Source organism: Meleagris gallopavo, chromosome 1 (assembly GCF_000146605.3).
Source record: "Meleagris gallopavo isolate NT-WF06-2002-E0010 breed Aviagen turkey brand Nicholas breeding stock chromosome 1, Turkey_5.1, whole genome shotgun sequence".
NCBI classification, from domain to species: Eukaryota; Metazoa; Chordata; class Aves; order Galliformes; family Phasianidae; genus Meleagris; species Meleagris gallopavo.
In genome coordinates this window covers 1,325,368-1,349,853 of record NC_015011.2, presented here as the reverse complement: position 1 = coordinate 1,349,853, position 24,486 = coordinate 1,325,368, and the positions used below count along the sequence as shown (strand labels likewise).

Sequence of the window (24,486 nt, the reverse complement as noted above, 5' to 3'; positions counted from 1 at the left end):
CTCTCCTCTCCTCTCCTCTCCTCTCCTCTCCTCTCTTTATCCTTTCCCTATTTTTCCTTTCCCTATTTTTCCTTCTCCTTTTTCCTTTTTCCTGACACTGCTACTGACTATCAGCAAATCACTGCTTCAGAAAGCAGCAGCTTCTCTCCTTTTTCTTGAGGTACCTTATTGCTGGCATCTCAGAGCTGGAAACTGCTAAAATTGCGGAGGAATTGCAGAATGAAGGAGAGTTATTACCCCCTGCAATTTCCCACCATCCTTGTAAATGACAGCGTTATGAGATCCCATGCAGATGGGTTGCCATAAAATCTCTGCAAGGTCCTGGCAACCCATGGGCTTGCCTTGCCTTTTCCTTATGATGCTCTTCACAATGAATACGGACCCATAGCAAAACGGCAGCAGCATTTTGCATCTGCTCTGCATGCAGATCAGCTGCAACCCAGTACAGGATGACCAAAACCCACCCCAAATAAGCACTCCTGAGCAATGTGTGCCAGCACATCACTGGTGAATCTTTTCTTCCTCTTTCTTGCTCCTCACCACGATTCAGTAAGGAATCTCAGTTTTCTTTGGGCAAAAATATCTTTTTTCATTATGCATTTTAGTGAGTCAGAAACTTCCTGTGTTTATTAGCCAGTAAATTAAACTATCATCCAGTTAGTTAAATCCATCAAAACAGAACTCAACACATGATTCTAGATTAAATTTTGAGGTCAATCCAGGTCTTTGATTCTGAAAATAATAATAATACGAATGTGGAAATAGTGCCAAACAACTGCATCCCATCCCAATGCGTTCCTCTTTTACCTATGCTCCTGGCAAGGCTCAGGGCTGAGGTTTTAGTGCATGGAGGTTTCCTACCTTCTGTTGTTGTGAATCACTCCATTGCTTTTTTGCTTTCATATCAGAATATTTGCCAAAGCTGCTCTGCAGTTCACTACCATGTGGGTCAGGGAATAACTGCTGTACACTGAGCTAGGAATATGATTGTTTTTAAAACAGCAAGCAGATAAATTACTGTTGCTAGTATTATGACCAATTTACAATACAAGCCAGTAACTATTTGTACAAGCTTTACAATGTGTGTCTTAAATATGTACCAACCAAAACTATGAGCATTGCAAATGTCAGCAAGATTACTGAGTAGAGTGATCAAACATCAACAGTTGTATTACTGCAATCAGGTATAATGTGTGCAGTAAATGCATATCACGTGTGTTACCCAGACATGGATGATGCAGGGAGGAAAGTAGAGTTCAAAGTTGCAAGATTTTAGGTATTATTCCTCTGAAATAGCCGTAAGTTAATTGCACAAGAGATGCTCAGTGGGATGATTGGTTGTAAGATGTAGTTGGTGGTAGGTGGACAGTTGACTAGAGGTCTTTTCCAACCTTAATGATTCTGTGGTTCTATGATGCTGCTTTCTTTCCTGTAGGAAAACATGAATTCAGAAGATGGCTCTGCACTCCCAAGGCATCCTAGAGCCAGGAGATCAACCCAGCATAACAGACACATGGTAAAGCCCCATTACACCCCAATGGCTTTGGGCTAGCATGTCTAAGAGCAGAGCCATAAGGGAGTGGGGATCATTTCTTGTTGGCTCTATCATAGGTTCACCCTCCCGGTGCCCCAGGAGCTCCAAAATCTCCATCTGGATATGTGGTAAGTGAATACCTGATACAAGGTTGTCTTCAAACACATGCATGCAAAGGAAGCCCAATTTGCTTCTTCTCAATGATGAATGTAGAGGGTGTATGTGAAAGGTTAGTGATAAATATTAATAAATAAAGCAAGGAACATCTGCTGATGAAGCTGAATTTCTTGGCAGAGCAGAGTGTTCTCACTGTGTTTGGCAAGGGAAACGTGATGCTCACAAAGCAGAAGTGGAGAAAATCAAACTTAATCAATGATGGAACACGATAACCTTATTTTTTTTTCGTCCTGAGAGTATAGAAGATATTTTTAGGAGTATATAAACATGTAAATGTGTGTTTATAAACACACAGATCTAGATCTCCTATGAGTTTGAATTAATTTAATTTGCTTGAAAGCAGTAATTGATGATTGCCCTGTCTTTGGCAGTGGGCTATGGTAGCACTGAGCTGAGCTTATCTGTGTCATGAGGTGACATGTTGCTTCTCATACTTGATCTAGATGTCCCTGTTGACTGCAGAGGAGTTGGACTAGATGAGCTTTAAATGTCCCTTCCAACTCAAATGATTCTATGATTCTATAGACGTCTGTAGAGGGTCAGAGTTATGGTGGGATGTCTGTGCCAAGGCATTTCATGGTTTGTGGACACTACAGCCCATTTCCAATGGGTACAACCAGATCTCAGGTATCCTATCCAGGATGGAGTGGCTCAGAGTGAGCCTGGAGACCACATCATATCCAACCAGGAGTGTTTCAATGAGGATCTCACGATCCTTGACCACACATGGATTCCCTGCAAGACACCTCTACCCCTGCTACAATGCATTGATTTGCTGTGTATCATCTCGCAGCTTGAAGATACCCTTTCCACGGCTCAAGAGGGGAAACATTTCCCCACATGCTCTCATGCTTTCTTCTTTTTTCTTCAAGACATACCCAGGTCCTCAGCGCCCGAGGAGAATTAAGGTATAATATTATAATATTCATGCCCAGGGCTCTTCTCACCACCACTGCACGTGGTGAGGATGTGAATAGTCTTTTCTCCCATCATGCAGAATCCAAACTCTGTTTTGTACCATCATTTGTTTTCTTACAGAAGGAGGAAATGGGCCCTCCAGTTCCACTCCACCACTGCCAAAAGGTCAGTGCTTTTGTTCTACCTTTAATGCAGATACCCAATGCAGTGCTGGGGTGAGACAGGATGGAGGTTTATCTCCCCAGGGCAGTCTCATTTAGAGGCTAAAAGTCACAGGTAAAAATTGGCCATGCTGGTGGGTTCAGGAGTTAGTAATCCGTGGTTTGGACCACTGAGAATGAGCAGAGGACCCTACTTTGAGTTTTTCACATCTGCTTTAGACATATTTGTAGAGGTTTTTTGGCTCCTCAGTAATTCTCTCCTCGGTGAACTTCTTCCTTCTCCCTCAAACCCATGGTATCTACAATCTTACATTAATATCTGCATTATTCTTGGCCTGAGAGATTTACAATACTGCTCATATCTTACAATTACTCCAGTTTGTTTTCTCTCTGTGCACTTCCACTGTGCAGGATAGCAATGATGGGTTTAGGGACAGTCCTAATCTGGTTGGACTCTGGTTGGACTTAGGAGTTGGACTCAATGATCTTTATGGCTCCCTTCCAACTCAGGATATTCTATGATTCTATGGTTTGGACCTGGTTGGGATAGCCCAACCAGAAATGCGACGGAAAGAAGATAGTCCTCCAGTACTTCCTGAAATATGATGCAGGAATGAAAGCAGCACCTACCTTGACCAAAAAGGGAAGGAAACGTTCCTTATACTTGAACTAAAGGGGCTGTTTGTTGTTTTTTTCCAGGGAGAAATGGGAGCTCCAGGAGCCCGTGGAAACAAAGGAGAAAAGGTAGCAATAGGGCTTTTGTGAGCCTCTGGGACTTGGAGAAGGCTCCCTGTGCTAATAGGGTCTGGAAGATAAGAAGCTGGGACATCCTGGTGAAGTGGATGTTCAGGGTCTGAGGGAGATTGTGCTGATGTAAACAGGGATAGAAGGAAGGGTCAGACCCAGCTCCAACTTTCTTATGGCATCTTCTGCCACCCAAGCAGGCATTCAGCCACACAAAGTGTCTCTTCATGAACACTTCTCATAAGGGACAAACAGGAGATCTGAGGTGTTGGGACCTAGATATTCAAAAGAAAGGTGGACAACGGAGGGTTGTTTCACAGTCCAATGGAAAGAGGGTATTTTGCAAGGGTCACCATGAATTTCAATGCCTTTGTGCAGGGACCATGGGCATAAAAGGGGAGGTGACTGGAAGATGGATCTTTTTGTCTTGCAGGGGCAGCCTGGGGAGATGGGGGAGCCTGGAGAAAAGGTGAGATGTGGAGTCAGGCTCAGCCACTGGCACAGGACAGTGTCACCAGCTAAGTGGCCCAAATCCAGCACTGGGAGTTGTATAGAGAAGTGAAATCCCTGACCCCTGTATGAACCCTGTATGAACAGGGTGAGCCCTGTATCACCCCCTGAGCTCAGCCCAGTAGACCCAGAACCCAGTAACACACCAGGAGCAGCATGGTCTTGTGTTAGAGCATTTGGCTCCTCCATTGTTACACAGTCACTTCCAACCTTCTCTGGGGAAAAGAACTGGACATTAGAGGTGTCCCTGAACTTCCAGTTACTCCATCCTGCCACAGACTATGGGCACAACTGGAAACCTTTTCTCTTGCTCAGGGTTCCAGTGAGATTGTGCTTCACACAGCCACTCCAGCAGGCTTGATAACTCTCTCTTCATTTCACAGGGCACCAAAGGAGACAGAGGTGAAAGTGGTCAGAAGGTAAAGAACAGCACTGTTACCAGAGGTGTCTCTTCTCCCACCATGACTCTTCTACCTTCCCAATATCTAACCTCCCATCTCAAGCTGAGGAGTCCAGATAACCTCCTGAGATGTGGGCTCAACACAGCTGGGATGGGATACTCACAGGGGACCCAGCATTTATCCCTCCTATGTGGGGACTCCTGATGGTTCATATAGACAGGGTACACATCAAAAAAGAGTAATGTCAGAAGATACAGGACTATCTGGGCAACATGTTCCAGTGCTCCACCATCCACACAGGAAAGGAGTGCTTCCTGACATGGAATCTCTTGTGTTCCAGTTTGTGCTTTTTGATGGTCCCATAGTGCCAAGAGTGGTCTTGCTTTTTCCTGACCTTCTTCTCTTCACAGGGAGAACCAGGAATTGGGTTCAGAGGCCCTGTTGGTCAGGCTGGACCCCCAGGATTTAAGGTAAATCTTTCTTCTCCTCTAGATAGGATCTCACTTGTATTTTTGTGGGTGTTACATTCCACTGTCTTTGCTGATCATCCCACTGCTGGGTGTGGTGCACAGTGGTGATTGAGATGGGAAAGACACTGAAGATGGTAATGGCATTGAAGCTAGACCCAACTTGCAAAAACAGTGACAGGGTTTGGGATGGAGGGGGTGCTCTGTGTCCTCCAAGAGACCACTTTAGATCAAGTCAGGTCCAGAGGATAAAAATGTCTGTCCATGGTCTTCTGCATTTACTAAGCCATGGCACAGCCCCTATTCCATCCCTATGAACATCTCTTACTGGAGTACCCCCAGTTCTACATACCTGTTATGTGAGTTCAAGGATACACCACTGGGCTTTCTTCAGGACTTCTGGAGGGCTATTAATCTCACCTCAAATCTAAATTCCTTCTTATTCATTCAACAGGGTGAGCCAGGGGCTCCAGGACCTCCAGGAGCCCAGGGCATTCAAGGCATTGGTGGCAACGCTGGCATTCCTGGTTCCCAGGGAGACAGAGGGGCTCCAGGTCTACCTGGAACACCAGGACAGAAGGCAGGTGGTCTGAGGGCACTGTGCATGTTGTGTTGTTCAGCCCAAGGAGAAAACAAGTGTGGTCCTCCTGATACTGCCTACAACAGTCCATTGAAGTCCACCTCTCTTCAATGATGCCCCCACACTGGGAGCATTTCAAAGACTACTCCTCCTAGGAGCACCTAGGGACACACTCCTGCTTTCAGGCTGGCTTGGGAGAAGTGGGACCTTTGCCTTTTGGTGTTTTCCTCCTTAAAGGATTTTGTTTTCAAGGGTGAGAGTGGGAAGAGAGGCCGGAATGGACTTGCTGGGCCTGCAGGACCATCAGGATTGCCAGGAAAAGAGGTGACTTTAATACATCACCCCCTTTGTCTTCTGAGAGACTGTAGAGACTTGGCTGGGGAGAGAGGCTGAGGCCCTGGTATCTGGGCTGAGCGTGCTTTTATGTTTTCATTGGGATGGGAGAGCACCAAGGACTTGCAAAACAAAGTCGTCGTGTTTTGTGTTTTTTTTTTCATCCTATAGGGGATTCCTGGGACACCTGGGCCCAAAGGCAACAAGGTGAGTGCCAGCCTGCCAAGAAGGGTACAAATATCTTAGATCCTTGGGTAGTAATGGACAACCCACTGCTATCTCCTGGCTCCTTATCCTGGATCCCGTCTAGATGCTTCACCCCCTCTCACCTACATGCCCTTCTTCCCCCAGTTTGTTGGGGCATCTTCCAGAGAAGCTGCAGAAAGTCAATGGAAAGGAGTACCCTGACTCTTTCTGTAACTTAAATCATTTCATACTGTCATAAAATCATAGAATCACTGAGGTTGGAAAAGACCTTAAAGATCATCAAGTCCAACCACATTAGAAAAATCCTCTCTAAGAAAGTGGAACAGGCTGCCAGGGAGGTGGTGGAGACATTATTGCTGGAGATGTTCAAGATGGAGATGTGGTGCTTAGGGACAACATGGTTTAGAGGGCTGTATTGTGGTAGGTAGACAGTTGCATTAGATGACCTTAGAGATCGTTTCCAACTTTAATGATTCTATGATTCTATGGTCAAACTGAGCAGTAGTCATGGCACATGGTGTCCTTCCTCCAAATTAGACCTCTGTCTTTCTGATCTGCAGGGAGAAACTGGGATTGGAGCTGTTGGTCCAAGAGGTCCCCGAGGATTTCCTGGTTCTCAAGTAGGTTTTCTGTAAATGTTCTTTGCTTGGCTTGTTGCAAGCTACTCTCCTTTGGAGGCAGCTTTATACCATCACTGTCTGCTCATCCATCATAGAAGATGCCAAAAGAGCTGACTACAGAGCCTGCTTTAATTTTTCACTGGCCAGATTTGGAGGTGATAGACACTGCTACACCCAGCAGGAATTGGGGAAGCAATGCTCACTTTTCCTCAGGCTGCTGAGAAGTTTTGGTGCCCTTCTGGCAAAGACCCCAGGGAGACCCTACTGAGTCATAATCAAGGGCCATGTTTCAATTTGCTCCGTCTGCGGCTGTTCCATGAATAAACTGATTTTATGGTGCAATCCATTTAGACAAATCCCCCATCTGCCAGCAGAATGGTTCGATGAGGCCCCTGAGACAAAACAGTTAATGAGAATGTCAACAGCTGTGAAAGGTCTGGGGTAAACCTCACTCAAGCTTTATTATCAGAATGGAATGATGAAATAATGTTTCTGCTCTTCTGACTCTAGCATAAATCTGGAGAGAATTACAGAATCACATACTATATTGACCAGATAGGAGAGATTTGGCCTTGCAGGATGATGCCCAAGTTTAGGCATCTCAAATGCATGTATGTCTGGTGGGTTCTACTCAGTGAAGTCATTGAAGCACTTCACAAATCCACCAGCTATCCCTTGTAGTAAGGTTTAAAAAGAGTCAATAGCACACTTGAAGAAACAGTAAGAAGTTATCTGGCTTCTGGGAGCAAGAGCTAGATATGAAGATAAGCCCCACACTGGTCTCCAAAGGCATGAGTTGAGCAGTTGACTGGTGGTATCTTCCTTCTGAAAGCCAGTGATGTGGGTTCCAGATGAATTTCTGATTACCTTTTTGTTGTGGGGAGTCCTACTGAAATCAAGTTATGTGCATATCAAGAATGCACATAAAAAGCTACTGAGATCTCTGATTGAGAGTAAGAATTCTTCTGGGACACCGGGAACATCTCAGACCTCTGCCCTTTGCTGTCCATGCTTTTGTCACGTGTGAATACAGCTTAAGAAAGGACACACTAGGACACCCAACCTTAGGTTGCTTCTTGTAAGCCATTCCAACCAGTGCCTCCCTATAGAAACAGAGAAGAGGCACTTTTTTAGAGGGATTAATATCACGCAGAATCAGGTTCAGATCATCCTACAGATGTGTTTCTCTTGAAAGCTGAGGAGAAACTGAAGCTTGAAGCTGACCAGAGTATTTTCTAAATACAGAGTACACTGTCCAACTTCAGTGGCACGTGTGTGGTATGGAGTCCTTTAAGCCCTTTAATCCAGAACCATAGGACACCTAATGCATGTAGACATATAAGTGAACAAGGCTGCAAAACTCCCTTTACAGATCTAGGCTTCTGCATTCTCAACTCCTATTGGGATGGATTGTGGATCTGGGACTGTGCGTGTTGCATGTGTCTGTTGATGGCCATCATTAGACCTCTCTTTCCTAACAGGGTGACGAGGGCATCATGGGAGTCCAGGGCCCTATTGGTATGATGGTGAGTGTTAATGTAGCACTGAACTGATTTGACAGTATGGACAATTTCAGGGTTGCTTGATGTTTATAGTATGGACAGCTTCAGGGCTGGAAAAAATCCCCATGAGCAATTAAAAAGAATTAAATAGTTTGATGCTTCCAGTGGGAAATAGAAACTCGGGGAACCCAAATTCCTATGTTGTGTTGGAACGGTTGACTGTAAAATCTTTAGCCTCATGTGAGACATAAGCTGTCATGCCAACTATAATTGCTTTATCTTCTTGGCCAGTTGGCCATGTGCCATTCCAGTCTATCCTGTCCCTGCCCACTCCTGTGATGAGGGACGACTAGAGATCCTGTCACCTCCACCTGGGGGGGCCTATGGGAGACCTGAGAGATTGTGGCTGTGCCTTGTTGATGTTAAGCATACAAAAGTCTCCACATGAGGCTTGCAAAATAGATCAAGTTGGCCAATCTAGCTTCTGTACCCCTTCCACCAGCAGCTTTTCTATGCTGAAACTTCTTCTTGGAGGCAGCTCTGTCTTAGAGTGGAGACTGCTCTTTCTTTCCTAATATCTTCCCTCTCTTGTATTTATCCTCACATCTTGTTTTGTGTCCTTGCAGGGGCTAAAAGGTCTCCCAGGTGTGAAAGGCGAAAGAGTAAGCAACAGTCACTGTCACCTTTTCCTATGCAGCTCCTGAAGAGGAGGGCACCATTGTGGGGAATATTTCTGGGACAGATTGGGAGGGCACTTTAATCAATGTATGGAAGTCTGAAGTGACAAGCAATCCCCTGTAAGGTCTGGGCTGTGATCAGGGTGCACGTTATCTTTCTGCAAGACTCTTTTAAAAATATTTTTTAGGATGGTGGGAAGGGAGGAAATTTGGGAGTTCGGACAGAAAGGAATTCCTGTTGTATTCCATTTGATCCCTCAGTGTGCAGGGCTGGGCTGAGGAGCAGCTCACCTGCAGCATATGCAGGACAAAGATTACTTTCCAGACAACACATACCCATTCATTTTACATCCATGAGCAGAAATCCCTTTGTTCTCCTTCTGCCATTTCCCTCTTGCAAGCCTTGGGAAGTTGAGAAGCACAGCAATGGGAAGAGTAAATCTTGTCCAAATGTAGGGATGTGCAATCAGACACTGGAATGAAGGCAACCACATATAGTGCTGCTACTCAAAAGCAACTCAGTGCATTTTTACAGTCTCTCTTTGCTCTCTTATCCCCACCTGGTCCTTCTAGTCTCTTCCATCTGCTGTCACTTTGCCAGTCATGAGCACTGGAGAAGAGTATGGAGATGCCATCAGTGCCAAATCCTGCCCTTTAGCTTATATCCCACCTCCTACATAAAACCTTGTGGAACAGTTAGTATTTCATACACTTTTAGTGCAAAATCCAAGCTTTGAAATTGAAATTTGGGAAATCCTATAAAATACAGGATGCCTTCCCACCCTAGGTGTAGTACTGACATATTACCAGAGCTGCCATGCCCCATTGGAAGATGGAAATCCAATGATAGTTCTGCAGTGTGGACATGCTGAGCATGAGGTCAGCCAAAACACATCAGTCTCAGGTCTTTATTTTTGGTCAGCACAATATATTTTAGTTGGGCACAATCTCCCATGGTAAGCTTTGGCAGAATGCCCAGGGGAGCTGACTCCCAACTGTGAAAGATGGGCTTAGTGTGCAAATCAGTGGACTGAGTAGCACAGAAAAAGTGAGTAAAAAGGGAATCACTCACTGTCTTTATTTCTTGCTTGCTTTCAGGGTGATCGGGGACTTCTGGGACCCAAGGGAGAAAGAGTAAGAACGTTCCAGATTGTGACCTTTTGGGGCAGATGGGGTAAAAGGCTGTTAGGGCCTTATCATTACCTGTGAGCAGATGGACAGTTATTTGAACAGTTCAGTGATCAGACAAAGTAGAGACATAAATGATAAGAAATACTGGTATGTGTTTTCCTTCTGTCTAATGGGTGTTTCCCTATTTACAGCTGGTCCCTTCACTATGTTCATCCAAGAGTTTGGGTCCGTTCTCTCTACATTATACACCCACACAGTAGAATGCAAGATTTAGATGCCTCCTTCCTTCATGGGATTTTCCAGTGGGTTCAATCCACTTTGTTGGCTTGCACTCCATGTAATGCTCAGAATAGAGCTAGCACCATAGTTTTAATGGGCTTCTACAACAGCTATTGTCAATAGGAGCAAAAAATAAGTCATTTCAGCAGCTGTTTTTTGGGCACAAAAATGCTTTCTATGATGTAAGGGAAGAAAGAAAATTTCCACTGACTTTTGTTAACCAGCTCACCCCAAAGCATACCCCAGTCTGGCTCATGGCAGGTAATGCAAAATAACCCCGGGTGCAGAGAGTGAACAGAAAATGCTGAATTTCTGCCTAGTGTTTTGTTAACTTCCTCCCTTACTGAGGTGGCTTGTAAGAAAATGAGTTTTCGAAAACCTGCGTGATGATTTTGCCTTTGAGTCATGCGGCATTAAATGATCAGGGCCAATTTGTCTCTGAGGAGGCTGCTTTCAAAAGGGACTTGCTGCAGAGACAAATCAACTCCTAATCTGCTTCGTGAGGAGGCCCCAAAACACCTCCCGAGTCGAAGGAATGTGTAATGCATTTTCCAAAGAATACCTTAATAAAATATAAAGAGGCGTATGAGGTAGAGCTGAGAGAGAGGGATGATTGGCTTGGATTCATTCCCCATGGTTACAGTTTGACTTACTTTATAACTCCCTCTCCATCAATACAAGTGGAACTGTGTGCTTTTCAGGGCCTGTGCTGTGCACTGGATTAAACTACAGAATCTTTATGCTCCCTTTTGTCTGCAAGATTGATTGAGCCCCATCCCATCTCCATCACAGACACTCAAAAGCAGGAAAGCAGGAAGTATATGAAGGTAGACTTGGAGCAGAATCTGATAGTGATCATTGTATAAGTTGCAAAAGATGGTCAAATTCTGGGGAATGTTTATTCACGGATGTTTGGTAAGAATCTAGCAGCAAAGCACAGTCTCCCCGAAAAGGGATGGATTTGCAACACTGAAGAGAGCTGGTATAAAGGGAGACTGTTTCAAATAGGCTACAATTGCCAAAAGGGGCTAGCAAGGAGAATTAGCAGCCTGTAAGGGGTTAATTTATTTTCCAAGGGGAAAAAAATGAATAAATCAGTGCTCTATGCTGCTAATAACAATAGTCAAATACTAACTGCAGGCTGCACTCAGCATCCAAATCAGATGTAAAAATCTTCCAAAGGGAAAAGGTGCTCCTTTCTATGTCTGTAATAGGAGATCACCCTCCATACTGGGTCTGTCCTGCCTCCAAAACACATGCCTTGCTGAATCTGCACCTGTTCTTCTTATTGCTGTGTAGAGTTTCAGGGTGCCCCAAGGATGCTAATGGCACTCTCTGGAATCCTTTTGGGGAAGCATATTAGAAGCATGTACTTGTCAGCTGGTCACAGTGCCCTGGCTTGCAGAAGCAATATTTCTGATGTAAAAGTACTACTCGCCAACCTCAGCTCCAGCTGCATGACCATTAAATCAGGGCACCATGAGCCTACAACCAGGTCCTGCACGTGGGAGGAGATGCAAACCTTGACATCCCAAGTGACACATGGTGACGAAGGAGCCAAGCCACCATGTCAGATATGGACCTGCCTGATCACTGATGGTTTCAGATTGGGAATTGAACCTCAGGGTTCCACTTTCCCATGCACAGCTCCACTTCTAGCTGGGACATCTGGACTGTGGCCCTGCCATTGGGCCCCAACATTTTCTTGAGCAACAGATCACTGTCAAAATTCAGGACTTGTCATCTTCTATGCATATTCATCACCTAGCTTTTAGTTGAGAATAAATTAAACGTACTTATTACCTTCCATAAGGACTGAGCATTGGAAAATGCTCACCTTCATTGCAGATGTTTGCTACCCTTTCGCTGTTTTTCTCATCACAGCAAGTGTGATCCTATCCAGTGGGAGCCATGAATTCAGGCACCACTTGTTATCTACATCTCTTCTGTGTCTCCTTTCTCTAGGGTGAGACCATGACTGGTTTTGGACCCCAAGGCTACAAAGGCAGTAAAGGAGATCCTGTAAGTTGATGACCCTTATAAGTCCTTTCCAGTTCAGGTTATTCTATAAGTTTTACTATTGTTGTGATTCAGCACAGCTTGGGTATCCATCACAAACCAGTGCTTTGGTCCAAAGCCACTGACTGAGAAATGGGTCCTTCCTTGAGAGAGGCACAACCCCACTAATTTTCTGTCCTATCATTCAGGGTGAACAAGGCCTTCCAGGTTTTGATGGAGACAAAGGCGAGAAGGGAGAAGATGGGCCTGCAGGAGAAAAGGTATGAATCTCTCAATGTGACAGAGACACATAACACTGGAAGAGTCTCATTTCTCTCCAAGAGCTGGACGTGCTGCCTGAAACCCTGAAGCTCAGAGAAAGTGGTAATGCATTGGCACAGGCTGCCCAGGGAGGTGGTGGAGTCACTGAAGATGTTCAAGAAATGTGGAGATGTGGCACTGAGGGATATGGTAGGGATGGGCTGGGGTTGGACTTGAGCCTTGGCACCTGTGGAGGTGTCAGGTCTCAACCCATCACTCCACTGGAAGGAATCATATAACTCTCCCACTCTCAGACTGAGTCATGAATTAAATCTCCATGCACCAGTCATCCCTATTTTTGTATCATGTTAATGGGTTTTGTTCTAAAAGTCTGACACAGTGCAGAATAAATATAAGTATCTACAACAGCAGCATCCCTGATTAGATCCCCAGTGACTGTAAAAGCAATGTGCAGAAGGTCCCGTGGGTGATACTTGTGTTTTTTGTCAGATGAAGTCTCACACACAATATCTGTCAGACTGCTCTCTTATTAAATAATAATAATAATAATAATAATAATAATATGTAAGCATTTCCTAAAGCAATAGCACCTTTTGGCTGAGTATCTGAGTGTCTTTAGATGGAGCACCACTAGTCCACCACTAGACATTCAACCAGGATTTTGTACTTCAGTGTTAGCAAAGAGGCAACTTCTTTAAAAAATGAGACCCTTCTCTGCTTATTTTCCTTCAGTCTCCATCACTGGGCACTAATTCCCTTTTGGGACTGAGCTATGAGGTTTCTGCAGCTGGTGGCTTCCTTCCCTGGCACTGGCTGACATAAAGATCTTTGGGATCCTTGGAGGTGAAGCCTGCTATAGAAATGATTCTTACTGTCCTTCACTCTTCCATCTTCATAGGGTTCTCTCTCAGGGGGGGCCACTTCAAGAGCACGATGTACTTAGAAAGTATTTGACAGGTATTCTATAATTTTAGGGAATCAGAGGTGAAGCTGGCTCCAAGGGAGCCATGGGGCTTTTTGGAACAAGAGGACCAGTGGGACAGAAAGTGAGTACGCCCAAAACCTATTTTAAGGTATCATCTTTAAGGACTAAACTGTAAAATCACACATGAACTGATATATAAAATCCTTTGACAGGATTTTATATACATTTTTTTTTCACCATATGATTCTTTGCCCAAAGAAGGTGTGGGTGTTGCATCCTTGGAGGCATTCAAGGCCAGGTTGGATGGAGCTCTGGGCTGCCAGATGTGGTTTGGGGCAGCCAGCCCACAGCAGGGGGGTTGGAGCTGCGTGATCACTAAGGTCCCTTCCAAGCTAAACCATTTTATGATTCTATGATTGATTGTATGATTCCTTCTTTGAAATCGCTGATTTAAATGTTGTGGAGCTACCAAAAAGCAGAAGTAGCCAGGAGACCCCAAGAGATTCTTCCCTTTTTCTAAAGCAGCAGAGTGCTCTGACATCTTCCTTGTGCTATGATAGTAATGATTTGCTGAAATGTCAGCATTTATATGCAAGGTATGAATTCCTGTCTAAATTATACTCAGTGGAGACGTAGGGCTCCCTTCAGTTGCCCATCTGAGATATTTAAGGGATCCTATCTGCCCCTTCCATCTGCTGTAACTATGTCCTCTGACAATCCCCAATTCCAGAGGAAGTGCAGCAGCACTGTCCCCTTGTTACTCATCATCATCACTTTCCTTTCAGGGGGAGCCAGGAGAACCAGGCCTGCTGGGCTCTGCCGTGAGTTGGAGCATGTTTCTCTGTCTTTGGGCACATAACTGGGCTGGCACTTCCACCTATGGCCACATGAATGGGTCGTGGGGGAGGTGAGGTGATGTTGGCTCAGTGCTTTTCCACAAAGCCAACATTCAGAGAGGTTTTGCTGGAAAATCAGCCTTGGGCAAGAGGGACCAAAGCCAAAGGTAAGTTGTAATAGAACGTTGTGTTTTGCATCACAAACATGCAATATGAATGCACATGAAATATGCATCTACTTATTACTTTTAATGCCTTTAGCATTTCCAGGGGCATTTCCAGACATGAACAGATGACATTGCTCAGCTGATTACTGGTTATGGTTGTGTAGTATTTATGAGCTCGTGATCCAAACTGGTAATTGCTTACTGAGAAAAATGCCCTCATTCTATTAAGCATTTCAACCTCTGCTTCATTGCAAGCAGCTGTTGAGCACTTTACCAGAGCAATGAGGATAACATAAGACATCAGTATGCTGCACCCCTCGTTACTGGGGTTTGGAAATGGGTGATCTTTGAGGTCCCTTCCAAACCAAGCCACTCTATGATTCCCTGATCACCACATGTAGAGTACATTTTGGAAACTGCTTCACTGTGAGCACCTGAATCCATGGATGACAAATATTAGCACTAAAATTTGGTAGTGCAGAGAGTGAATAAAAATGTTTGTAGAGCATCAAAGGAAGCTCAGTTGAATTCTAGTGGGAATCCACCATCCACAGCAGCAGTCCACTTGTGGTTGGGAGATGTGCAGTTTTCTACCAGCACCCATAAAGACCAATTCATGACATATTTAATGGCCAGAAATTGGCATCTTGTTGATCATTATCCAAGGAAAGCTAATTAATCCTTCTTTGGAAAATATTTGGTGATTTTGCTGGTGCAGGCAACACTATCCCTGCTGTACTTGGTGCTGGACTAAGAACACTATGCTTGGTTTTGTTTTTTCATTAAATTGCTAAAATTGCAATTCTCACATCAAAGCCAAGGCCGTGACAGAGGAGCCATGATATACGACAGCCTGGATGAAATTCATCTGACCTCAGGTTAGATGTCTGCCGTGTTCGCTTTCCGCATCTGAGCACGCTGGTCTGAGACTACTTAATAGAGAGCTTTAGGGTACTCTCAGACCATGACTCATATCATCTATTTCAGACACCCGTGGTAGGACATGACATCCTGGTGTGACTTGCTTTCCACAAAACCAGGTTGACAATGTCTCACTTTGTCTTCAAAGTGTTCACAGATCCTTTGATTGTTTTCTCCCATGTTAAGGGAGAGGGGGGTTCAGGCTATTTCATCTATCACTGCTCTAGTCTTCTTTTTCCCTTTTCTTCAAGGCAGATATGACTTGTTCCACTCTGCCTGTACCCAATCTCTTTTATGCAAAACCTCAATGATAATATCTCGCTGTCTTCATTTTCCTTCAGACCCCTCTAATTCCATCCATCGGATCTACAAATTACCACCAACTCACTGCAAAAACTCACCAGTTGCTTTCCATCCTACTGAATTCCCTCCTGGCTGATATCTGGGGAGACAAAAGTTCCAGCACGACCAAAAATCACTCTTGTAAACCAGCTTGTAATAAGTCTCATCCAATTACTTTTTTGATTTGGTGGTCTATAGGACTTCCCAACCAAGTGACAACGTTTGTATCCCCCCCCTATAGTCACCGCCCAGAGAATTTCAGTGGATTTAGATGACTTTACAACTGGATCTCAAGGCAAATGAGTGCATTCTTGATATTCAAGACATTTCCCTCTTTTCTAAAAGCACTACACACTTACATTTATATTCCTGCCCTGCTTCACCCTTTGATATTAATATTCTAGTCTGTGTTACGCCTATTAAAGTGCAATCCTGATCATGTATTAAGGCTTCCAACTCCTCTTCTATATACCTCATGCATTTCATGCATTAAAATTCTGGCAGATTAACCCATTATTCTCCCTAAAGCTGTATTCTGAATACTCTTCTCCCCATCTCTTGCTATTACTCCCTATTTTGTGTTTCCAGAGTCTACAATTATGAGTGTTCTTAGGCCCTCTCCATCCTGGCTTGCAGTCCTCCTCACTAGCTTTACAAATAGAGTCTCAGAGATGTTCTTCATGTCCTCTTGAGAACTGGGGTCTATAGCTGCCCAGCAGTCCTTGGATCCTTGCCCTATATCTGAGGAAGCCAAATGGCTGTTGACGCAGGCTCCTTCCTGGCTCCAGCCCAAATCTTTGCAGGAATTTGTGCAGAGAACCACTTCATTACATTACAACTCAAGACTATGTTAGGTTTGATAATATCCAACATGAATTTGACTTTATCAGACAACACAAAAGCACTAGAGCTCTTGAAGCAGATAGAGCTATTGAAGAGCTATTCAGGGAACCAACATGAGAGCCCCACCTCCCTCCACCAGCTGCATGAACCTATTTGAAAGCCTAATAGGTAAACTAATTTGGAAATCCAATTCCTGCCTGCTGACCAGTGGGTGGTTTCAAGCCAGAGGTGAAAAGAGGTGGGGTGTGGATGTCAATCCTGGGCTTGACAAGAGGTGCCTCTGACTTCCCACTTAGAGTGGGAAAAGCCATTATCTGAGATGATTTTGGCCAAAGAGGGTGCCATGAGCATTTCTGGAAAGTCCAAGGTAATCAGGAACTTGGTCAGCCAGACCTTCTAGCCACAGGTAGAAATCCCTGCCCAAATAAATTGATGTCTAGACACAAGACACAGCAGGGAAGGGATAAAAACACAGCTGGAACTCTCACATCGAGACACTCAGCTACTTCAGGTGTATCATCCCATCAAATATTGAGCACCGAAGGCCAGGAGGTGGGAAACATTTTAGCAAAGGTAACAGCTATGCCATGAGTCTCCAAACTTATGGCTTACTTAGACCTTGGGCCCCATGCACATAAGTTGCTCCGAAAGTAATGCCTCCTAATTGTTTCCATGGAGACTACAACAGATACAGAGGGCAGAATAACACTGTTTGATAGAGCAAATTCTCAGCTGTGAACCGCTATTTTTTCAACATAGTCACCACCAGCAGCTGTATATTTTCACCAGTGATAGACAAGAGCTCGCATGTTGTGCTCATAAAAATGTGCACCAGCAGAGGTGACCCATTACTGCCGCTGTTTAAATGCACCACCCACTGCCTTACTGTGCAGCATCTACTATTTGGTTTCCATAAACATTCAGCAAGTGTCAGTGAATACCAGTGGGTGCAATTTTTTCCACATGGATGAATTCAGTGGTACACCTTTGATTCATACACACTTCCACGTCAGGTGACATTCTGTCAGACTGTGCCCCTCTGCTGCCATCTGTCACACAGTAACAAAAATGTGAGACAATGCTGGTGGGAAGGTTCAACTTCTACTACCATATCACCAACATCTGCCTCTGACATGATGGACCAACATAATAAAACAGGAGGCATTACTTTCGGAGCAACCCTAGTTAAATTATATGTTATCATTAGAATATAAGTAACAAAAAACATTTTAATTTTTAACATTTTTCTTAACGTGTTAAAAAAAAAAAGAGAGAGGAACAAAAGCATACAACTGGTGGAATATTTGACCTTGATTTTGTGAAGCTGATGCATCAGTCTGGTTCATTGGAAGTTGGCTGCAATTCTTAGAACACTCTCAAGGTGTTCATCGGGGATTTTTTGATGAAATTTTACTTTTCCTGCACTTCATCCTTGACAATTGTTCACAAATGCCGTTGCTTTTTGGCAGTATGCACATGAATAAGGTGTGATTGTGAAGCGAGGGATGTTTTCCTCTGGTAAGAGAGGAGTAAAGAGACATGATCAGATTTTTTTTAGTTTGCATATCTGATTGCAACTCTATGTGTTCCAGGACTTGCAGGTCTTATATAGATATGAACTGAAAATAAAAGTGCTTCATAAAAGTAAATTTATGATTTTTTTTTTTTTTGCAATATTGAAACCTGTTTTCAAATTCCTTTATCAAAATGGAAAGAACAGCTGCATATTCTTCACTGTGTGTAGCCAATGCAGCAAAATTATTTGCCATCACTCGAGTCTGCACTGCACATCACTGCCCTCCCTGTGCCTGGATTGAACGTGGCTGGCCTACATCATGGTTTGGAAATGCATTAGTCCTTTGATGTGCCTTTCCTGCTGCTTTGGATTGATTTTTTCCGGTTGCAGTGCATTCCTGCGGATGGATTTGATGCTTTCCAAGGGTGACCCAGATAATTTCCCAGCTTATCTGAATGGAGACGTTGAGCCTGGTGATCACACAGCTCCTGCCTGGCTCCAGCCCAAATCTTTGCAGGAATTTGTGCAGAGAACCTCAGCTCAAAGTCATCTTTGCGTCAGGACTTATGACTAAGCTTCTCCGTTACCGTGCCTTCGTGCAACCTGGTGTCTTTACAGTTAAATGAAGCCTGTTCCAGCAACGCTTTAATAACAGAACCAAACAGCAAAAGCCATTTCCAGTAGTCCACCAGTAATTGCCTTTAAACTGCCATTTTACTAGCTTTTATTGCCCGGCCTTTATTTGCCCTGGCAAAACACAGAATGTAAATCTCAGGGAACAAATTTCCATTCAGCTTGTTTCCCTTGCTCGATGCATCAGAACATTTTCCTCTCATTCTCATTTTTAAGTCCTCTTCCTTCTTGACTCTTTTCAGATGGGGAGGTTCAGGTTGGTTATAAGGGGCAAATTCTTCTCTGAAAGAGTGATAATGCATTGGAACAGGATGGACAAGAAGGTGGGGGAGTCACCATCCCTGGAGGTGTTCAAGATATGAGGAGATTTGGCACTGAGGGACATGGCTTATTGGGCATGGTGGGGATGGGTTGATGGTTGGATCTGATTATCTTAGAGGTCTTTTCCAACTTTAATGATTCTATGATTTACTGGAGTACTGAGTAGGCACACCTACGACCATTTACCCTTCTACTTAACAGCACGTACTCTGAGTTTTACTCTTCCTTAAAGCCATCTGGGCTCCCTTCAGGCTGAAGGCAAGAAGCACCTTGCAGTCTAAGGCTCACAGGAGAGCTATGAGCTGGAGACAGGAAGGTGGGGGAAGCACAAGAAAAGACAGAAAGGTCTCATTTTGGCACAGAAACCCCTATGGATGAATAAATTCAGGTGCTGAGAGGGCTATTAGAGCTAATTGGGAAGTTGCTAACTAGTGTCAAGTTCCTTCAGGATCAGGCAGTATTCAAGAATAAGCCTTAGCCCATCCCCTTGGGAACAGGTGTATATATATAAATCCCTAGCCAGATGGATCTGTACTTAGTTCAGAGCAAGCTGAAAAATGCCAGGCAATTGAAGGTATCCAGGGCTCTTGAGATTTAACCATTGAACCAAAAGGTTTATTGCCCTCCAAACATGCAATCTGTCCTAGCAAACAGGGATTCTAATTAGTTGTGCTTTTTATAGTCCATTTACTTCCTCAGCAAGAGCTTCATATTGATTGTTTCAATAAATAGTTACCAATAAATAAACAGCATGCATGAGATATTCAGGCCTGATCATGCAAGCAGGGCTTGAGGAGTATGGACTTTACCCAATCCAGACGTGATCAACAGAGCCATGGAGGAGCATCTTGTGTGTCCTCAAGTACTGCCTTTACTCCAAAATATAAAGAAATATTTGATGAAGTATTATATGTCCCAGGCTGAGTTAAGCTTCAGAATGGCTCATAGACCTCCAGATTGCAATGCTGTGGTGTTTTCATGGAGGAATAACTCTGTCCTATATTGCCCATGTGTTTGGTCTGGATGAGAATCTATTTTACCCCCAGATGGGCGATGTTCTCTGCACTGAAACAGTGAACAACCCCATGCATGGATCTACACTCAACAAGTAGAATGGTTGTTCACAAATTGAATTTCACCACATAGCACTTCTTCCCTTGACTGAATGAGTCTGAAACTGAGCTGCTGACCCAGTGCCCAGGATTGTGGGCAACCCAACGAAGCAACTTGCACAGTGAGATGCTGCCTGCTTAGTGTTTCTGCTCCTATTTCCAACTGCAGTCATCACCATCCCAATTTTCTTCCCCAGAACTACTCTTTAACCGCTGTGCACCTCAGCTTCCCGACCTGTGGTTGTAAAAAAGCCAGCTTCTGGGTTGCACTTGCTACTGGTTGTCAATGGTTGTTAACCCAAGCCTCATCTTTCAGTGCTAGTATTAGGATGGCTTCTGATCTCCAACTGTTGGAATGTTCTACTCAGGGTCTTACTATTGAATTTCCACCCTGATGAGTGTACTCTGTGGTCTCCTTGCAAAAGCTAACACAGAAATTCATTGTGCTCCTCTTTGGCAGGGTACGGCAGGCCTCAATGGGAGGAATGGAATCAAGGGAGCCAAAGGTGACAGAGGTCTTCAGGGACAGAAGGGAAAGCCAGTGAGTAGCAAGAAAGGACATGGTTAGTTTGGAAGGCAGAAAGAGGCTTCTGGTCTTTCTCAAACCGGAGCTCATTTCTCCTCCCACACCCTGTGTTTCCCATTCCTGGAATTAGAAATAAGAGTTCAGGACGACTCTTTCCAGAAGAGAGATGAAATTTCTGCTTAAACTTCCTAGAGAGGGCTCTAATGCACATCCTAACCCAGTTTTTAGGAGACTTCTCTAGATGCCAGTAGAGAATTTATGTGTGTATCTCTAGTGGTGGAGTTCAACTTCTCCCATGTAATTCACCATGCGTTTTCCTTTGTTACTTGAGAGTTGGGGTCATTTAACTTGGAGAAAAGAAGTCTCCAGGGAGAACTTCTTCCAGTCTTTCAATATGTAACAGGGGCTTATAAGAAGGACAGAGGAAGACTTTTTATTTGGGCCTATGGTGACAGAACAAGGGGGAAAGGTTTTAAACAGAAAAAAAAAAAAGTATAGATTTAGATTGGATATGAGGAAGAAATTTTCAATAATGAGAGTGGAAAGACCCTGGAATATGTTGACCAGAAAAGCTGTGGATTTCCCATCATTGGAAGTCATGTTGGACAGGGTTTTAGGCAAGCTATTCTAGTGAAAGATGTCCCTGCTTATGGCAGGAGTGTTGAAATAGATGATCTTTAAAGGTCCCTTCCAACCCAAATCATCCAGTGATTCTATGAATTTATGATCTGCAAATTTTCCAGGAGTCCCCAGTGGTTAAAAGAACAATATAAATGTAAAGTGATGCTATCAGCAGGGAGGCATTCTTAACCTGTCAGGATGTGTATTATCTGTTTATTTTATTTTATTTTATTTTATTTTAATTTTTAGGGAGAAAAAGGTGATCCTGGGATCACTGGGGACATTGGGCGGAAAGGAATAAAGGTAGGAGCTGGGTGAGATCCTATGAAATGTCCATATTCAAAAAGCTGTCTGGATGTTGTCCTGGACAGCCATCACTTTACGGCTTTGTTTGAGCAGAATGGTTGGATAAAATGACCTCCAGAGGTTCCTTCCAACCTCAGCCACTCTGTCATCCTGTGAAACAAAGTTTGGGACAAGCAGAGAGGAGAAGTCAGATGGGGTTCATGGGGAAGGGTTCTGTGGGTCAGGGATATTCTTGCATTAGGGCTTACCAAGTGCACAGTTTTCATCCTACTTGCCTTCACCTTGGTACAACATCAATGACTTCCCATGATTTGCTTTCTCCCCAGGGCTTACGTGGGCTGCCAGGACGCATTGGTGCTCCAGGAGCCAAGGGCATCAAGGTGAGCTCAGCCTAGCTCTATCTCCTGCTCTGGTAGTCCCATTTCCAGCAGTGATTCCTATTTCTTACTCGTTATGAGGGTAACACTATACTTGAAGAAACCATGCTAGCTCATGCAGAAGACCCTCTCCACAGTGGCGATGGATTGATGGCTGGACCAGATGATCTTAGTGGTCTTTTCCAACCTTAATGATTCTATGATTCTATGGCTTGAAGCTGCAGGCTGCAACGTAGAGATATGTGGTCACAGTCTGGGGGTTGACACTTTTTTTTTTTTACAATCTGAACTTCCGAAATATCCTTCTGGTCTGTGGCTTAGCAACTGCCTGGACCTAATTTGCGATTACTGCCAGGCACATTGCTCTGATTGCCAGCACCAACAGTCCTTTCTCTATAAACAGAGATAATGGCCCTTAATGGTCTTTTTATGAAGGGTTTTGAAGAGCTCAGTAAGATGTAAGGGAACACTTGACAACTGAACCAAGGGGATATATTTTTATTAGTAGTATTTTCCTTCATCTACCTTGGCCTATTGGGTAAATTAAGTACTGTTCAGTGAACTTCCCACCTACTTTCATGTAAGTGGTTATGAAGTCAGGGCAGTCTAAAGTCTATATCAATCTGAAGTAGGAATTTTCCTGTATTTAGGGTTTCTCCTACCAGAAGTGTCATTATTTCCATACCCTCCACAGCACCATTTACTCACCATTTTGGAGCTGGTTTTCTCAGTGTTTTAGAGATTGTGTTTGCTTACATCCCATTCACTGATTTTGCATCCATAGGGAGAAATTGGCAGTCCTGGAAAGCCAGGAATCCCAGGATCAGATGGACCATACGGACCAAAGGTGAATACCTAAATTGCACATCTGCCTGCAAATGGGAAGTTGCCTAAAACCTTTGGGAAACAACCTGTGTAATGTGCTTCTTTCTTTTTGACAGCACAAACAGGGTTATTCTTTATCTAATCATATAGCCCGACATATATTTGAGTGAAAAGTCTTGGACATCTGGGGTTAGAGACCTCTTCACTCAACTCAGCCAACTTCATTCACCCCAGCCCAGATGCTTCTCATGCATTACTGCACATGATAAGTAATGGGGCTTTTTAACATGATTACTTTCAGTCTCTCTGAGTACCACTAGTGCACAGGCTGAGAGATTCCGATGGGTTACACTTACTAAATAATATTGTAATGTGAAGAAGAGGTGGTTTGTTCAGAAAATTGCAACCATGCCAAGTCTGTATGGGCAGTAATTTTATTTTGGCTCCCAGGGTGAACAAGGAGCACCAGGTGATGACGGTGCCTTTGGGATTCCTGGGGAAAAAGGAGAAAAGGTTAGTGCTTGCCACACTGCATCGAGCTGCCATTTATAAAAGAATGAATCCCACATCCATCAGGTCAAGTTAACAATATTATGCACTTTATGCATCATAGGTACCCTTTTCAGCGGTCGAATGTCAACTGTCTGGAGCATTAAGGCTGGGAGTGCAGGTGGAAAGGGCAGGAGAAGGAGGTCTTCCTAAATTCACCTCCTGCTGATGCATGAAACCCCAGCAGGTGCATGCTTAGCATGAGGAAAAGCTATCCAGACCTTTGAAGTGGGATGAGTTGTCAGAGTTTATTCAACTCAATGACTTGGACTGGATGGTCCTTATGGGTCCCTCCCAACTTGGGATATTCTGTAGTTCTATGATTTTAACATCACCATACACAGGTTGCTGGGCATGCTGCAGAGGAGAGAAAATGGATAACGCTGCTGCCTCCTAGGTGCTCTGGACATGGATATAGAAAAAGACAGACTAAAGGAATCTTCTTACATGTTTAAAGAAAGTTGGGCATTAGAAGTTGTTGGGCATCATCCTAGAGGGGAGGGACATCCATGTCACCAAGCAATGAGGTGCTTTCTGGAAGAGTAGAAATGGAAAGCAAAACTGAAGAGTCTCACTGTATAGCCAAGGCCCATGATAATATTTGGATAATATCTGATTTGCCCATCTCTAAAACCACTTGTGCTTGATAAAATCTTGGAACTGCTCTCTCCTGCTGATTCTTAGGGGTCAAAGGGAATTCCTGGTTTGGGAGGCTTCAAAGGACAAATGGGATGGCCTGGAAAGGCTGGAGCTGCAGGACCAGATGGACCTCAAGGGCCCCAGGGCAAACCAGGACCACAGGTGAGCAGCAAGGGACATGATTTACGGAGGGTTGTTAGAGTTAGGGTAATATGGTTAAGTTGTGGTTGGACTTGATGATCTTTAAGGTCTTTTCCAACCTGAGCAATTCTATGATTCTGTGATTCTTAATGCCATGACACCAGTGCTGACTAGAAACCCATATACCAATGCTTACAGAGCAACTCCAGCAAGGATCTGCATACAGCCGTGCTTCTCCAAGAGCTGGAGGAGAATAAGATGCTGCTCTAGATCTCATGGATTTATCTTCCATGGGGAGCTCTGCTAGAAGTCTCTTCTCCAGTTGCCATCCAAGGGGTTGCATCTCACACCTTCATGTGACACAG

At 44.1% G+C, this 24,486-nt stretch overlaps 1 protein-coding gene across 1 annotated transcript in view; it reads left to right on the top strand.

Annotated features, from left to right (window-relative positions):
* LOC100545769 (collagen alpha-1(VII) chain-like) overlaps window positions 1-24,486 on the top strand; it is an 86,792-nt gene that overhangs the window by 49,104 nt on the left and 13,202 nt on the right. The window contains exons 56-80 of the mRNA XM_031552648.1: window positions 1,436-1,516; window positions 1,612-1,662; window positions 2,584-2,619; window positions 2,750-2,794; window positions 3,490-3,534; window positions 3,968-4,003; window positions 4,428-4,463; window positions 4,856-4,915; window positions 5,367-5,492; window positions 5,745-5,816; window positions 5,997-6,032; window positions 6,593-6,652; window positions 8,134-8,178; window positions 8,781-8,816; window positions 9,930-9,965; window positions 12,207-12,263; window positions 12,449-12,520; window positions 13,496-13,567; window positions 14,232-14,267; window positions 20,598-20,678; window positions 21,534-21,587; window positions 21,917-21,970; window positions 22,752-22,814; window positions 23,243-23,305; window positions 24,026-24,142. Coding sequence (XP_031408508.1) covers window positions 1,436-1,516; window positions 1,612-1,662; window positions 2,584-2,619; window positions 2,750-2,794; window positions 3,490-3,534; window positions 3,968-4,003; window positions 4,428-4,463; window positions 4,856-4,915; window positions 5,367-5,492; window positions 5,745-5,816; window positions 5,997-6,032; window positions 6,593-6,652; window positions 8,134-8,178; window positions 8,781-8,816; window positions 9,930-9,965; window positions 12,207-12,263; window positions 12,449-12,520; window positions 13,496-13,567; window positions 14,232-14,267; window positions 20,598-20,678; window positions 21,534-21,587; window positions 21,917-21,970; window positions 22,752-22,814; window positions 23,243-23,305; window positions 24,026-24,142 — 1,470 coding nt within the window. The remainder of the gene's footprint in view (window positions 1-1,435; window positions 1,517-1,611; window positions 1,663-2,583; window positions 2,620-2,749; window positions 2,795-3,489; window positions 3,535-3,967; window positions 4,004-4,427; window positions 4,464-4,855; window positions 4,916-5,366; window positions 5,493-5,744; window positions 5,817-5,996; window positions 6,033-6,592; window positions 6,653-8,133; window positions 8,179-8,780; window positions 8,817-9,929; window positions 9,966-12,206; window positions 12,264-12,448; window positions 12,521-13,495; window positions 13,568-14,231; window positions 14,268-20,597; window positions 20,679-21,533; window positions 21,588-21,916; window positions 21,971-22,751; window positions 22,815-23,242; window positions 23,306-24,025; window positions 24,143-24,486) is intronic.